The sequence below is a fragment of the Tenrec ecaudatus genome, chromosome 3, assembly GCF_050624435.1.
Source record: "Tenrec ecaudatus isolate mTenEca1 chromosome 3, mTenEca1.hap1, whole genome shotgun sequence".
Taxonomy (NCBI): domain Eukaryota; kingdom Metazoa; phylum Chordata; class Mammalia; order Afrosoricida; family Tenrecidae; genus Tenrec; species Tenrec ecaudatus.
The window spans coordinates 64473672-64490826 of NC_134532.1; the positions used below are offsets into that span (position 1 = coordinate 64473672).

Consider the following 17155-nt stretch of genomic DNA (forward strand, 5'->3'; position numbering starts at 1 on the left):
CCTTCCCCCCGGATTTGAGGCTTACACAACCCCCCCTTTCGCCCAGCACGCCTGCACTCCATCAAACTAAGTTGCAAGTGGCAACCGCGTGATTACAGCGAGCGAGCCGACAGTGAGTCCGCCTGCCCCGGGCTCCGGAGAGCACCCTGCCCCGGCCGGCCGAGGGGCCATGGGAACCGGCCCCCAGCAGCCACAGGCCGGCAGCCGGGGACCCTCCGCGCTGAGCAACACTGCCCACCTGTGTTTCTTTGACAGGCCGGCTTCTCAGGGGCATTTTGACCAACGGCGAATCATAGTGCACAGCTGTGCCGTGTTTACATGTCTTGATGAATAACTTGAATTTAAGTAGGCAGCCTGCACGGAGCAGCAAAGTTGTTTTATCCTCAACAAAGGCTAACCACGATTCCACCCCGAGGAATTCATCTATTTTCTTTTCCGGGGGCTGTGTTTGGGGAGAGGCAGACCCCTGTGGTCTGCTGGGAAGCCCCCGGTAAATGCCAGCACAGCCCCAAGGCCTCCCCGGTCCGCCAGGCCTCAGCCACGCTGGATGCACTGAACGAGGGCAGCCCGCTACATGAGCCTGCCCTCCTGCTGTGGGAGCACTTGGCAGGCCCCGCATGAAGGCAGCCAGGGAAGCGTTTGCTAGGTGCCTGGCTTATTAAAATGTTTTGCCACTGATAAATATGTTCCCGTAAGTGTGGACTGTCCTTCGTTCCACATAGAACTGGATCAGAGACTATTTAACAGAGTTAATGATTAATGGTTTTAATCTAGCATTCATCCAATAAAAAGCCTCAAGTATAAAAACTCAAGTGAACCACAACCTTAAGGTTAATGGATTTTTATCAGCTGAATTTTATAAGTGTAACAAATAATTATTCATCATAGACCTCATCAGCAGTCCCAGATTACCCCCACCCCACCCCAGGATCCTTCCATTCCTGAAATGAGAAAAAAGAGACTGATTGTTACTGATGCGGAAAAGCCGTACTGTTTGCATGGGGTGCCTGTGCTCTGCCTTACGCCACGCTCGGATCGCTGGTGGGCGCGGGGTTCGTAGGTGTAGCTTTTGTTGGCTGGTTTGAAGATATGGTGGTGCCAGCATTTCGGTGAATTCACCGACGGCTTTAAAGCAGGTTCTCAGAGGCACTCCTTTCTTGGATGGCTTTAAGACAGAATTTTCTCAGACACATCGAGCTAAACTCTAATTTATCTAAAGTAGCAACCCACCTGCCCTGCACCGAGTGTGATTGGGGCCCAGCTGGAGGGGCATGGAGAAAAGGAGCCGGGAGAGTGGGCTCGGGGCTCGTGGAACAGCAGGTGCCCTTTATCTCTTCCTGTAAAGGACAGAAAGGAAGGGTTCGGGCGCTGGGGCCAGAGAGCCAGTTAAACTGCTCCCAGGTGCAGCCATAAGTGAGTGGGGTGGCTCGGTGCCAAGCAAACCATGTGAACTGGCATGTGAAGCTCATGTCATTTCCACGTGTCATGACGTACTTTCCCCAACCATTTAGAAATCTACAAAGCACCATACTGATGAGGAAAGTGGTGGTTTTCAGGGTTCGCTCTATGGGCTTGCAAGGCCCTGTTTTGTGTGTCCGGAGAGGCCAAGTCGGAGACCTCTGCACCAACTCCTCACCTCAGCTGCTGGGTGCGTGCGACGCCTGCTGGTCTTGCATCTTGGGGCCGTTGCTCCCAAGGCAGCCATGTGCTATTGGCGAGGGAAGGTCAGTCAGGCTGTGGTACAGAATGGCCCTGGCACGCATATCCAGTTGAACTGGGGGAAGAGGGTCAGGAGGCCGCTCTCAGTCCCAGACAGGTAGCATCTGTAGAACTGAAGAAAGAGCCTGCCTCCTCATCCTTCAAAAAACCCAAAAACTCAAGATTGCCTTTTTCCATTTATTTTGTGAAAGAACAGCTGGCCTTCTAGGACTCATGGCCCCTCACAGACTCCCACAGAGCGCACGGAGCTTCTCCTTTCCTTGCACGGCAGTGGCTGCCATCATGCAAGCACTGGTCAGCCACAGGTGGGAGCTCCCCTGAACGTTGCTGTGTCTTGCAGGCCATGCACCTGAGCCGGGATGGGCAGTACCTGCTCACAGGAGGAGACAATGGTGTGGTCATGGTGTGGCAGGTATCGGACCTCAAGCAGCTGTTCGCCTATCCAGGCTGTGATGCCGGGATCCGGGCCATGGCCCTGTCTTATGACCAGAGGTAAGCTGGGACTCGTGGCTCAGAGTGGTATGCAGAAGATTCAGTGAAATGTGGGGGCTCCCAAGAACTCCCTTGAGAATGTTCTTGGGCAAAGGTGAAATGTTTGAAGAGTAGGATTTGATGGCTCACAGGGCTGTATTTCTGCAAAAAGCTTTACATTAAAGGACCTATTCAAACAGAAATATAAGAGCCGCGGATGTGTTTCATGTAAAAGGCCGTCATCTCTGGCCCCAAGGACTCAACCATCCTAACTTACTTCTTAGACAATCCCCTCTCCCCAAATACCCCTTACTTCTCAGAGGTGAATTGGGGAGGCACTGTCTGATACCATATTTACTCCAACCCCTCATTCGAATGTGAGAGGCAGAAAGCACACTATGATCTGGCCTCTAAAGGCTGATACTGATCCCACCCTTCAGCAGAAGGGTCAGCCTCAGAACAACTCCAGGGGAGACACCTCCCATCTGGCCCTGTACTCTTTCTGTCTCAGTGTCCCCACTGCCACCTTCTTAAGGACAGGAGCAGCTCTGTGATGTCATTCAGTAACTCCCTGTATTCTGAGGACTAGGCTTCTACCCATACCATAAGGGACACTGGACAGTCTTCTGAAGAGGATGGCCCAGTCCAAATTATGTGGCCAATCCTCTGCTTTTCTTGCTCTTCATAGATTGATTACCTGCCAGGCACAGATACGTTACTTGACTGTGTGTTGCTTCTTTCCCAAGCAGATACTCAGATTGTGATTCTTGGCTTCTGATATCTGATAACAAGGACAGGTTTCGCCTGCTCAACTCACTCAGAAAGGAGTGAGGCTGCCCAAGCTCTCATGGCTTCTCCTGTGTGACTGATCTCACAGTGAGAAAGCAAGCTGTGGTTTAGGTCCTCACCAAGTGTCAAAAGGAGACACACTCTGAGCTTCCTCAGGATGACATTTTACTCCTCAGAACTGTACCTGAAGAGGACTTCAGCAAATTAGGCAGACCCCTACACGAGACACCAAATAAATTACATCCGGACGAACATCTGAGAATGCTGCGCTTCAGAGGAAAGATCGAGATGTAAACACCAACTAGGAAAAGAAGCTGAACAAAGTGGCCAGAGAGGAGCCAGCTGGGTGGATTATCAGCTGGCTTGATGTGACACAGCCATCTCAAATTTTTACAAGCAAGCAGTTAATCAAGATGGGCCTGGCGCAGCAGTAGCTAGCAACAAGAAAGTTGGGCTCTGCTCTTGAGGAGTGGGTCCATGGCCACCCCAGCAAATAACTCCTTCCATAACCAGCGGCCCTGAACTCAGACAGCATAGCTACTTGATTGAAGGAACGCCATCTAAGACCATTTTCTTGTTTGGTTTTGTTTTCCCTCTGCTTCTCTTTTCAGTTTTTCTTTCTCTTTTTATTGCTGCTCTTTGCTTATCATTTCCTTTCTATCTCCTTGCCCCACCCGATGGGAGACAGCAACCTAGCCATCCAAACCCATTCTCAACTGAACAGAGGACTGCGCACCCAATCTCTATCATGTCCGCTAGGAGACAAGTGGCGAGTCCCTAAGAACATGCCACTAGAAAGTCACCAATGAAATACAACGTCTCAAGGCAATTTCAAAGTCTCAAAGAAATTTCAGTCTTCATGAACTCCCTGGTAAAGGAATTCAAAAGAATGGTATTTAGGCTTTTGACACATTGAAAGATTGAGTATTCAGGAATACACTTTAAAAATAGCAAATAGAAATCTGGAAGCTCTAAAAGATAAACACATTAAAAGGGCCACGGAATCAAATCAATGGAAGGCCCAGCTAGTGAGCGTAACTGCTAGAGCAGTGGTTCTCAACCTATGGGTTGTGACCCTTTTGGGGGTTGAATGACCGTTTCATAACAGTGATGAAGTAGCAACGAAAGTAATTTTATGGTGGGGGGGGTGTCACCACAACATGAGAAACTGTATGAAAAGGTCACGGCATTAGGAAGGTTGAGAACCACTGTGCTAGAGGAATCAAGACAAAAGAATATTTTTGAAAGCACAGAGAAAATTGTTGAAGGTTTGTTGGAAGAAAACATCCAAAACAAACAGCATGAAAGATGAGAACACAAGGGTTTCAGAAACTCAACCCCAAACAGAAAATCATAATCAAACCCCATGACAAAGACAAGAAAGAATCCTGGGAGTACAATGGGATAGCATAAAGCTTAAAGCAAAAAACTGCCCAACAAAAATTATATACCTAGCAAAACTGGAACATTTCCAGCTAAACAGAAGTCAAGGGAGTTTGGAAAAACTAGATCAACTTTCACAAGAAGGAAGGGACAGAGAACCAACAATGGCAGAGAGTAACCTGAGATGGACATGCGTGACAGTGCTACCAAGAAGTCAACCCATATATACACGTTGGGTACTGTCTAGTCAGTTCCAACTCATAGTGACCCATGCACAACAGAATGAAACACACTGCCCAGTATTCTTCAGAGGGGGCAGCTTATTCTTCTTTGTAATCTGCTCTTAGCTTGAAAGCTTTGCTAAAACCTGTTCACTTTAGGTGACTCTGCTGGTATTTGAAATAGCAAGTGGTGTTTTAAAAGCCATTGGTTTCTCCCATCTGCGGGAAAAAAGACTTAAGAAAATTGAAGACAAATGGAAACAATTGATCCCGTGGACCAATGTGAACACTGGTTTTCACAACCTTTAGACCATGAGACGTAGTGAAGCGCAGCGATCAGCTGCTCTGAAGGGGATGCCACATGAAGATCCTGAGGAGGAGATCCACATCCAGCAAAACTCAGAATCATGAACGAGGCCAGGCTTGCCAGTCAGGCTGTGGTCCTTTGGATCTGGAACTGAACTCACCCCTGTTGCTCAATTTTCAGCCAAATAATAAGATCTACAAGGGGAACAGTAATACTATTAATGTGTACACACCTTAGAGGAATTAGCAATATGGGGTCAAGGGGGCAGGATTAGGAGGGGAGGAGGTGGCGTGGGTGATGTTCCATTGAGATCACAGTCAATGAGATGAAACAGAATGTGTACGAATCATTGAATGCCAAACGGACAGTCTTCATCCAATGCACAATGAGAAGGTTTTGAAATTTTAAAACCCTTGATTCCCCAAAATGCTGGCTTTGCCACCATCATCTCTATTTACCTTGTAGACCTAGTCCTAGGGCAGATCTCTAGGATAAAGACCAGGCTTGTAAACCTTTCTTCTGCTCTGTCCTGCCCGCCCCCCAGGTGCATCATTTCCGGCATGGCCTCGGGAAGCATCGTACTCTTCTATAACGACTTTAACCGGTGGCATCACGAATACCAAACCCGCTACTGAGGCGTCAGCACCACAGCCCTGCCCTGGCACCGGGCAGGGAACTTCCCCAGCATTGTTCTCTTAGAAATAGCTATTACATCTGAATGTAACTTAAATTTGCTCTAAGAAGCAAAATATTTTTTAAAGTTAATTGCTATTTTTGTAGACTTTGCTTGACTTTGGGGGCGGGGGGGAATAACAGCAAAGCAGAAAACCGGCTGCTGGGTTCTGTAGTTTTAAAAAAAATCTATATTTTTAGTCCTAATGAGAAGTCTATTTTCACCAATTATGGAATTACAATGAGGTATGAAAACCCACTAAATCTATCTATATTCTGAAGAAAACATTTCCCATGTATCTATAATCTTGAGGAAATCCATGATTTTAATAAATAGGGAAGTGGGTTATGATACAGGGATGGGGGATTTTCTGCTGTACTTTGGGGCACTGTGATTTTTTCCAAAACAATGTACTTACTTCCTCAGCACTGAAAACTAATGGGATTTAAATTCTGATTGTTAAAATTATGGTAAATGTAATTAAAAAAATAATCTCGAATGGATTATTTCTATCAATATTAATTGTTTAAGCATGGTTTAGAAATTATGGTTTGAGGGACGCTATTTTATTGTGTGGTTAACGTAAAGAATCTAATGTTATAGCAGGTGTGAAATGTCTACAATTTTTTCCCCTGACCTATCGTCTTTATAGTACACCAAAAGGCAAGGATGGAGATACTGATGAACACCACCTTTGTTTCACTTGTAAAGTGTACACACGTCCCAGAGCTCAGCCCTGAGGGTTGACTGCCTGCCAGCCGGCAGACCCACCTTGGGTCCCAGGAGAGAGGCTACCAGGTGCTGTGTTGAGCAACACCCGTTCTACTTTTATTTGTTATTAAACTATCTCCCCTTCCTTTTGATTAGCAATTTGTACTACGAAACAATGTTATTCCGGTGTTCTATACTTCTACTTTTCTAGTAGGTTGCTGTGTGGATTCTGTGTAAAACATTTGAGAAAAGGTCTGTATTGCATAAATAAATCCTTTGTATGTTGTGAACTTGGAGTTAACACTGGCATTCTCTCTCTTGGTGTACTGCAACCTAAAGAGGCCTCGTTTTTCTTCATCGACACTTTCATCTAGATTTGAACTGGAATACCTCAAGTGATTGAAAAAGTGTAATTGAATTGCTAGAAATAACATTTTTTGTTCCCAATTTTCATAGATTAGCTATTTTCAAAGAAAACATCAGACTGGTTTTAGTCAGAGAGAGAGGAGAGGAGGGGAGGGAGGACAGGAGAGAGAAGAGAGAGAGAGATTGAGTAATTGATTGATTCCCCGGAATGAAAGCAAGCTGGACGGGCCCTTCTCTTGCCTAAGTTGGCATCTGGCTTGAGTTCCCCAATTGAGAAAGCTAGACCTGGACGGGGGTGGGGGGAGGGTGCTTTAAAAAGCTTGTGGGAAAATGGCATCATCTGTTAGGAAGGCCCCTCTTCTCGGAGAACCAGCAGCCCTAACGCTGCCGTGGGTTAAGTGCGGGGCTGCTAACCACCCGCTGCCCCAAGAAAGAGCCACCGAGACCGATTGAGCAGTGCTGCTCCCCCTGTCGGTCACTCTGAGTAACGGGACTGGCCAGGCACTGGCCTTAGTGCTTATGAACCACGGAGACCCAGAACCCTAAATTACAGGTCAACCAACTGCCTAAACCTCTTCACCAGTTTAACTCCGAGGCAAATTTGATATGTTGGGAGACTTGAAGGAAAATAATAAAAGACAATCAGCAGTACCTAAGTCATATGCCAAATTTTACTTCATTGTAAGAAGCTTCATGCAGTTTAATAGGCAGGTTCCTCTTCCCAATGCCCCCCCCCCGAAAGAAAATAAAAAAACAACCCATTACAAAAACCCTACCACACTGCCGTCACTTCTGATGCCTGGGTTCCAAGTTGAGCTGCTACTACAAGGCCAGCCACTTGCAACCACCAAGCCTCTGCAGGAGAAAGACGGGGTTTTCTCATATATAGTCCTGTAACGAGTTACAATCTTGGAAACCCACAGGGGCAAGTCTGACCTGTCCTATGGGGTTGCTATGAAGTTTCTCTTGGAACACGGATTCTTCGTTTCCCACTGTACTTTTTAACATAATAATTATGGAAACAATATTTCATAAAGCAATCTAGCTGATATCAACGCAAAAGTGAAACACTGTCATCACATGTACTCCAATACTCAACAACCCTGTGCAGGGTTTCTAAGACTGAGTATTACCAATCTCTGGGAGCAGCTAGCCTCATCTTTCTCCCATGAAGCAGCTGGTGGGCTTGAACTGCTGACCTCATGGTTAGCGGCCCAACACTAAACCTACAATGCAACACAATATGTGATATAATCTATACTTACTCAAAATTTCCTTATTTAATCCAATTTTAAACTCATTTTTTAAAGAAAGAAACCCATTAATCCAAACAAATGTAAACCAATTAGGAGAACAACGAGTCCAAGTGGAGGTGGTCTAGGGAGGAACAAAGACCGAGAACACCAGGGCAATGGTGACCCACCAGTGGAGCAGAGAGTGTTCGCGGGTTTGGGTTCACATGCAGAATGCTCACTGCCACTCTGCCTCGAAGCGACCCTGTAAGACAGCGTGGCAATGCCCCTGGGGGCTTCCAAAAGGAACCGATGGGCGGAGAAAACCCCTCCGTCTGTCTCCCTTGGAGCAGCCACGGGTTCCACCGCTTACCTCGAGGTCCCAGCCAAGCTGGTAAGCCGCCCGGGCTCCGCTCGCTGTGTTAAGGTTGGTTTAAACCTCACCCCTCAAGAAATGAACATTTTGGCCCCATTAATATTGACTTTCATTGAAACAGGGCAGCATCACATGCGAAGGCTCCGTCGTCAAGAAGGACTGCGCCTCTGGCGAACCCCTGGGAAGCCTCAGAAAACGGAACACAGATACAGATTTGGAGCCAATCCATGCATGAAATTTCTCTGAAATATACCAAACATCCATACATTTAAAAAAATTAAACCTCCCCAAAAATCTAATTTACCCCTTGAAATCATGGCACATTTTCAGTTCTACGTAATCAGCACGCACAAGCGGAAGATTAAAGCTAACCTTGCCTGGGACCGTGAGCAGCTGCCGCTGGGACCACAAGGCCGAGACCGGGCCACTCGGGCTGCTCTTGTTCGATCTCGGAGCAGGGTCTGTGGTGTGTCAGTGTCCTCCCTGTGCCGCCAGTGGGCCAGGAAGGTGGCAATGGCCAAATGAGCCAGTTTATAGGAAAGGCCCCGGACCAGCCACGGTGTAGCCAGCGGGCCATGTCCACGTGGAGCAAACCTGGCTGAGTTCACGGGGCGTGCAGCCATTCAGACCGAGGGAGGCACGGGCACGTGAAGACGGAGGTTTCATTAGGATCTGACATTTGTTGACTGGATACTTGGCCATGCGCCCCAGGGACCTGGTTCCATCTTTCTTGCGGCTGTGTCACAGCGCCCTCGGGATGGAGACGTGACGCGGCTTTGATGGAAGCATTTGCGCAGTTCTGCCCGCTCCCTGCGGGCACAGAGCGGTCTCCGCACAAAGTCACATTGGGCCAAATCGCATATACAAACCCAGGAAGGAGTCTGTATACACAAGGCCTCACATTTCAAACCTGCACAACCGTTTTCCTCTAAGGCTGCTCCAAGAGTATTCTGCTTCCTGGCAAGGCCATGTGTATCACCGTAGAACTATGCTCGGCAAGGTTTACAAAGGCTGGGTTTTTATCAGACCTTTCTTTTCGGGTACCTCTGGGAGGAGCAGGCCTGTCACCTGTAGCCTTTCAGGTTAACGCACTCATCATTTAGCCCATTCAGGGGTGCCCATCCGCGTCAGCAAGTAGTGCTAAGGCCTCTGCTAGGCGATTCCTGCCCCACAAGCAGCTTGCAGGGGAGCAAGGCTGTTGAAACCTTCCAGAACTGTTGCTAAGAGCGATACAAAGGATCTTAAACCAGCAGCCACAAGAACCACCAAAGAAAGTGTTCCAGTCGATTTCATACCAGCGGGAAAAGCAAGAGACATCATTTATATTTTTCTCTATATCGATTAGAACTGTTGAGTTCCTAATGCATCTCCCCCAGGACTGTAACAGATTTCTTGGGTCCCTGGAAGTCTCCAGATCACTAATTAAAAACCCAGGGCCACTATTAATGACATTGACACATCTCTCAGGCGGGAACCAGCAATGCAAATTTCTCCAATGAAGGCCCTTCCCATTTTTCTTTCTGATGAAAATGAGCGTGGTTTGGCCTCTAGGCTAGCTATCTTCTTGAAGACAGATGGCTCCCCTGCTGCTGGAGGAGAGCCATCTACAACTCTTCTGTGAACTCCTAGACCTCAGGGGTCAGAGACCACGGTCATGAAGTGAATTATTTTTCTGCCTTGAGTTCAGGAATAATTGTTCCTTTCAAAAAACGAGATTGTGAGTGTGACACAGCAAATGTGCTCTCGCAAAGATTCCAAACCCCCAACCAAACACACTGCTGTCGAGTCATGCCGACTCATAGTCACCCTATGGGACAGGGCAGAACCGCCCCATGAGCTTCCCAGACTGTATCTCTTTATGGGAGTAAAAAGTCTCGTCTTCCTCCCGCTGGTGGCTTTGAACTGTCGACCTTGCAGATGACCTTTTGGATCACAGCCCATCTAGTAGCCATTATGCCAGCAGCAGCCTCGGAAACCCGATGGCGCAGATCCACTTTGTCCTATAGGATTGCTAGGAGCTGGCATTAACTTGACGACAAGGGTTTGGGGTGAGGGGTTGGGGAACGCTCATTTCCTCTTAGCTGGCAGGGGCATGCTGGCTACTTTGCAGATTAAAAACAGAAAGCTCTGCCCTGGAGTCAATACTGACTCATAGCGACCCCCTGTGAGGTTCCGAGACAGAACCTGTGTCATTAGAAAGCCACTCGTCTTCTCCCCCGCAAAGCTGCCGGTGGTCTCAAACTGCTGGCCATGCAGATCAAGGACCACTGTGTAATCACCTTGGTTCATTTGAAAAGACCGACTTCAACTTAGGCATCGACAGTCAGCAAACACGGCCCTACCATGACCCCATTCTAACCACAATCAGTACCCAGCTGTACCCAGATGTCTCCAGCCTTCTCTATTCAAGGCAACACCCCTTCCTTTCCCTCAGCCCTTCAGCCCCACAGCACACTGTTTCTGAGCTTAAGGCTTTGAATTTTATCGTCAGCAAACTAGCCATGGCCACACACGCCAGCATCGCCAGGAAGGAAATGCTGAGACCTACATACCCACAGGGTTTCATGCCACTTGCTGCTCGTCACTGCTTCGCCTCCTAGATCCCAGCCATTCTGCCAGGTGCCTCCCCAACCCCACCCAGTGACATGAGACATCCATCTAAAACAGCTACCGCCCCCCAATAAATAAAACAGCTAACCCCTAAAGGGACAACTTAGTCAGGAAGGCATCTTCCTGGGCCTCTGAAGCAGCGAAGCGAAGCTCCAGCAACCTCGGAGGGGCCACATGACCCTTCTGAGTTCCTTCCATCGTCGGGAGGATGTGAACAGCCTCCTCTCAGAGCTGTGACGGTAGGAATACATGCTCTGTAAAGTTCTGTGCTTATTTCCAAGCACCAGATTACCAGTCCTTTACAAAACCGCTAGCTCTGTCCCAGGGCAGCTCGGCGATTACAATCTGTGGCCACCACTGGGCTTCCTGCCCCTGACCTTGGGCCTGCTGCGCAGAGCAATTCAAATGAGTCCGCAGCCCTTTCTGCAGACCTGTCCTTCACACAGCCTCCAGTTCTCCCACCCAGTCCTTGGCTGCCCTCCCCGCCCCGGATGCCCCTGTAGGGTGACAAGAACTTAATTCAGAAAGAAAACTCCACCAAGAGGGGCTGGCCCTGGCCCGGCTGCCATTGCCTATGATCTGCAGAGACTTCTCACGCTGCAGCCTGTGGCTGTGAACCAATCCAACAGCTGTGTTGGCTCCTAGTGAATTAGCTTCTCCAACCCCACAACTCTCACAAGCCAGACCCAACAAGGCCTACTGAGATTTCCCCAAATAAATCCCTTCCAGTGTGTTCAGTAACTCTCTCTCCTGTCACTCACACCATGTGACGACTCTGCTGTACACAGACGAGCCCCCGTGGCTGGATTTGAATGGAGTCACACACAGAGCAAGCTGGTTACATGGCCACGAAGCGCTGGAGATGCATCTAGTCCAGGTCGGGACGTACTCTACACACACACCAGATTGCTAGTACAAGGAAAATATAAACACCTCAATTGAGGGATACAGAAAGGGTTTTCCCCAGGTAATTCCCCATATGTACTGTATGCCCAGCCTAGGACATGGCTTGCAACACATGGTACATGACTGTCACACACTAGGAAGCAAGCTGTTTAGAAGTTATCTCCCTGAGGACATCAGCCACCCAGCTCAATCCGACACTGTCGTCTGTCCCACCCTCAGTGGGGCACGCTCCCTGCTGATAAGGATGGTGAATTGAACCCAAAGATATGGTGGAGCCAACTCCAGGACCACCAAGGTTAGGCTGCCATCTTGAATCTAGGGTCCGCCCATCTGGTCACATGTGCACCCTAGTGCCGTCCCTTCCTATTGCATGTACACCTCTAACTCACCCCTTCCTGTCGCGCATATTCCTGTTATAGAGTCCCTTCCTGTGACTGGGGGCAGGGGGGTTACCTGGAATCGAGGGCTTGCACACCCCCTAAGTATATGGAAGCCTCGGTTAGAAATAGACTCTTCTCCTCTTCCCGCTGTGTGTGCGGACCTGGCTGCTGAAATCTTGGCCGCCCCGGAGGTGAGCATGCCACCACGAAATGTGTCTGACTCCTTTATCTTCTGTGACTTTACTATGATCTTTATATAACCTCACAGCTATGCCTACAAACCCCCCGGCGATTGTTAGAGGCTGATCTACTCTAACACCTCTATGATTAAAAAGAACATGCTTAAGTGTTGAAATAATATTTTGGAGATCCTTTGATTAACTTGAATAAAATATGCGATTAAAATTAATGTTACCCGTCCCTGGTAGTGCTGATGTAGTGCTATAAAAACAACAACCCAAAGTCCCTGCCATCGCGTTGACCACCACTCCCGGCTGCCCTAGGGGCAAGGCAGAGAGCATGATGCCTGCGAGTTTCTGAGGCTCACTCTTTTTTTTTCTTTCATTACTTCAACAAACATGTAGTAAGCCAAGAACTCGCACAATGTATTGCATTGGGAAAATCAGCTGCAAAAGACCTCTTTAAAATTTTTGTTTTTTTAAAAATCATTTATTGGGGGCTCATACAGCTATGACAATCCATCCATCATCCATCATCCATCCATCCATCCATCCATCCATCCATCCATCATCCATCCATCCATCATCCATCCATCCATCCATCATCCATCCATCCATCCATCATCCATCCATCCATCCATCCATCATCCATCCATCCATCCATCATCCATCCATCCACCCATCATCCATCCATCCATCATCCATCCATCCATCATCCATCCATCCATCCATCATCCATCCATCCATCCATCATCCATCCATCCATCCATCCATCATCCATCCATCATCCATCCATCATCCATCCATCCATCATCCATCCATCCATCCATCATCCATCCATCATCCATCCATCCATCCATCCATCCATTCATCCATCATCCATCCATCCATCATCCATCCATCCATCCATCCATCCATCCATCCATCCATCCATCCATCATCCATCCATCCATCATCCATCCATCCATCCATCCATCATCCATCCATCCATCGTGTCAAGCACATTTGTACATATGTTGCCATCATTATCAAAACACTTTCAACTTGAGCCCCTGGTATCAGTTCATTTTTTCCCTCCTTCCCCACTCTCCCACCTTCATGAACCCCTGATAATTTATAAATTATTGTTCCAAGTCTTACACTGACCAATGTCTCCCTTCACCCACTTTTCTGTTGTCCATCCCCCAGGGAGAGAATTATATGTAGCTCACTATGATCGGTTTCCCCTTTCTCCCCCCACCTTCCCTCCACCCTCCTGATATCACTACTATCATTATTGGTCCTGAGGGGTTTACCCGTCCTGGATTCCCTGTTTTCAGCTTTTATCTCTACCCCTTACATGCTCTTGGCTAGCCAGATTTTAAGATTGAATTGGGGGTCATGATAGTGGAGGGAAGGAAGCATTAAAGAGCTAGAGGAAAGCTGTATATTTCATCGTTGCTATACTGCACCCTGACAGGCTCATCTCTTCCTGTGACCCTTCTGTAATGGGATGTCCAGTTGCCTACAGGTGGGCATAGGGTCTCCCCTCGGCACTCCCCCTCATTTACAATATGATTTTTTGTTCTGGGTCTTTGATGCCTGATACCTGATCCCATAGACATCTCATGATCACACAGGCTGGTGTGCTTCTTCCATGTGGACTTTGTTGCTTCTGAGCTAGATGGCTGCTTGACCCCAGATGCTATATCTTTTGATAGCTGGACACCATCAACTTTCTTCACCACATTTGCTTATGCACCCATTTTGTCTTCAGCGATTATGAGGGAAGGTGAGCATCACAGAATGCCGAGTTATTAGAACAAAGTGTTCTTGCATTGAAGGAGTACTTGAGTGGCAGCCCAAGTCTGTCTGATGCCTTAAATACTTAATATATGTACATAGATCTATTTCTCTATTGTTACATATAAATATATTTACATATGTACATGCCTGTCTTTCAACCTCTATAAATGTCCTTTGCCTCCTAATTCTTTCCTCTATTTCCTTTTAATTTCCTCTTATCTCACTATTATGTTCAGCCTTCATTCAGGTTTCATCCTCTCGGTTACACTGCCCTTGATCAAGCCCTCCTAGGCCTCCCACACCTTCCTTGCCCTCGGTTTGAGATCACTTGTTGTTCCCTTGTCCCTGGGTTCATTAACACCCATCTCCTTTCCCCTGCCTCCTCCTCGCCTGTGGAAACACCCCCCGCCCCACCCCACCCCGCCACTGCTCCTTTAACAAACCCCATGCTTGACCAGGATTTTGTGGGTTAAAGTCATTACAAAAGGACTCGGAGGCGGTGCTGGTATTCTCCGCTAAGGACACCATGTGTCTCTTTACCCCATCCTCGCCATGTCCTAGGCCATCAGGGGTGGTACCTCAGGTAGGTGCCACAGGTAGAGCTATCCTGCCAGGTAAGGCTTTAGCAGGGATCTTTGAACCTCAGAGTTCTAAGGGTTCGGGTTTCTAGTTCTGATCAGTGCTAGAGTCCTTACCACATTCTGTTCTTTTACATTAGCTCTTCCAAAATGGTTTCCAATGGATGCTCTTTGGTCGGGGGGACAAGTGAACGACTCTAGATTTACATGCCACAGCATTTCTGAAATTACCCTCTTCCTGCAGCCTGTCTCTGGCCTCTAGCCACAGCCACTGGACCAGGGTCAACACCACTGCACAGCCTCGGCCAATCAGACTGTCTACCTCCCTCCGCCATTTGAACTGAGAGATCCAAGGCCAAATTTGAGGATGTCAAGCCCTAGCGTGAGGAAGCCTTTGGGAGCTGGGAAGGGAAAGAGCACCAGGGTGAACCAGAGCCACAGGCCAGCCCACAGGAGGAGGGGCCCAAACCAAGGGCCTGGAAGAGAAGCTGTACGTGTGCAGCCTCTTGAGAGAAACCATTTCCTGACATGAGTGCCCCGAGGTGCCGTTAGCTGGGTTCGTGGCGGTGCTGTGTGTGTGTCAGAGGAGAGTTACCCTCCACAGAAAAAAGATGCCTTTCTGTTTTCTAAGATCATTCCATTGGGGGCTCTTACGGCTCTTGGAACAATCCAGGCATCAATTGTATCAAGTATATGTGCACGTTTCCAACATCATTTTCTAAACATGTACTTTCTATTTAAGCCCTGGTATCAGCTCTTTTTTTCCCTCCTTCCCCAACCTTCCCACCCTTGTGACCCCTTGATAAAATTATAAATTACCATTGTTTTCATATCTTACACCGACTGCTGCCTCCCTTCACCCACCTTTTTGTTGTTTATCCCTCTGGGAGAGGGGGCTGTTATGCATCGATCACTGTAATCAGTTCTCCCTTCCCCACCTCCCATTCCCCTGGTATCAATACTCCCATTTCTGTCCCTGAGGGGTGTAACTGACCTGGATTCCATGTGTCGTGAACTCTGATCTGTACCTGTGCACGTGTTCCGGTCTAGCCGGAACTGAAAGGCAGGACTGGGGTCATGATAGTGGGGGGTGAGGAAGCCTCAAAGACCAGAGGAATATTGTGTTTCATCGGTGCTATACTGCACCCTGGTTGACTTATTCCTTTTTTGTGAGGGGATGTGCTATTTTCTACAGATGGGTTTTGGGTCTCTGCTCCATTCCCGCCTCATTCTCAACAATGTTTTGGGTCTTCTGGTGCCTGTTATCCAATCCTGTCAACAGCCTGCAGGGTTTTTAATGGCTGACAGTTTGGAAGCAGGTAGCCAGGCCTTCTTCCCAGGTGTCTCTCCCTGACCCCAGTCCTTCAACATTTTGGTTGGCAGCCGAGCACATCACTGCTTGCACCACAAGGATACTAATCACCTTATTCACTCCTGAGGGGAAACGTGACTCTGAGCCTGGTTCTTGAACATAGAGAAGCTAAAGCGAATGGAAGAAAGGACGAAGGAAAAAAGCGAAACACAAGACTTCAAAGGGTGGCTCGGGAAGACAATGTGTAATGTTATAAGGAGGCACGCAAAGGCCTGGCACTTGAACCCTGAAAGGGAAGACCACACCGGGCATTCTCAAGGTGAAAGAACGAAGGCAGACTCTAGCAGTAAGGCAGTTCCAGCTCTGAGCTGCACGATCGCCCTGCTTGCACTGTGGGACACACGCACCCCGGGCTGTTCATTAACGGTCAAAAGTTAGGCCTCTCCAGCCAACCTGCTAGTGAGACGTTCTGCTCCCGTCAAGATTACAACCCTGGAGCCCACTGGGCAGTTCGGTTCTATAGGGTCACTGTCAAGTTGAAACCGACTTGGCAGCAGTGAGGGTTTGGGTTTTTTTCTGTTTTCTTTTTCTCCCGATGGGCAAAATACCGAAAGACGCAGGAAGCATCGAATGATAGAAAACAGTCAACTTCCTCGATTGTGAGGCGACCTGCTTCGTGACTGACGCGTATTTTGCAGATTCAATCTTTGCTCCGATTTTGGGGTGGAGGATGATGGAATACCCAGAGTCTCTGGACCCCAAAGAATTGGTCAGCACTGAGCAATTTCAAGCTGGCACATCCATTCAGGAACCAAATGTACCGAGGAAAAAGTCCCCGGTGCACTAAAGGCATTGGATCCGGGATCTGGAAGAAAAACTAGTGAGATGTCTTAATAAAAGGAGGCAGGGCTGGAAGCAGTCAGCCATCTACACCCAACCCATGGAAGACAGCTATCCAACCGGGTGGGAGAGATCTTATAGTGCCCGTTCCCAAGAGGGGTAACCCAACAGCATGCAGAAATAACGGAACAGGGCCCTGGGGATCACACTCAACTAACATTTGCTGAATTAACACATGGTTGCAACAGGAAGCTGCCCCCCGCCTTCAAGCCAGGCTAAGATGACATTGCTAGTATCAGTTGAATCTCGGTTGAAAA

The 17155-nt window shown here is 48.2% G+C and overlaps 1 protein-coding gene across 2 annotated transcripts in view; it reads left to right on the forward strand.

Moving 5' to 3' along the window:
- The window catches only part of LRBA (LPS responsive beige-like anchor protein), a 706055-nt gene extending 699491 nt beyond the window's left edge, over positions 1 to 6564 (forward strand). For both annotated transcript variants that reach the window (XM_075543710.1, XM_075543711.1), the window contains exons 56-57: positions 2060 to 2211; positions 5435 to 6564. In XM_075543710.1, the coding sequence (XP_075399825.1) occupies positions 2060 to 2211; positions 5435 to 5525 (243 nt within the window). In that variant the 3' untranslated portion in view covers positions 5526 to 6564. The remainder of the gene's footprint in view (positions 1 to 2059; positions 2212 to 5434) is intronic.
- The last annotated feature ends 10591 nt before the right edge of the window (positions 6565 to 17155 follow it).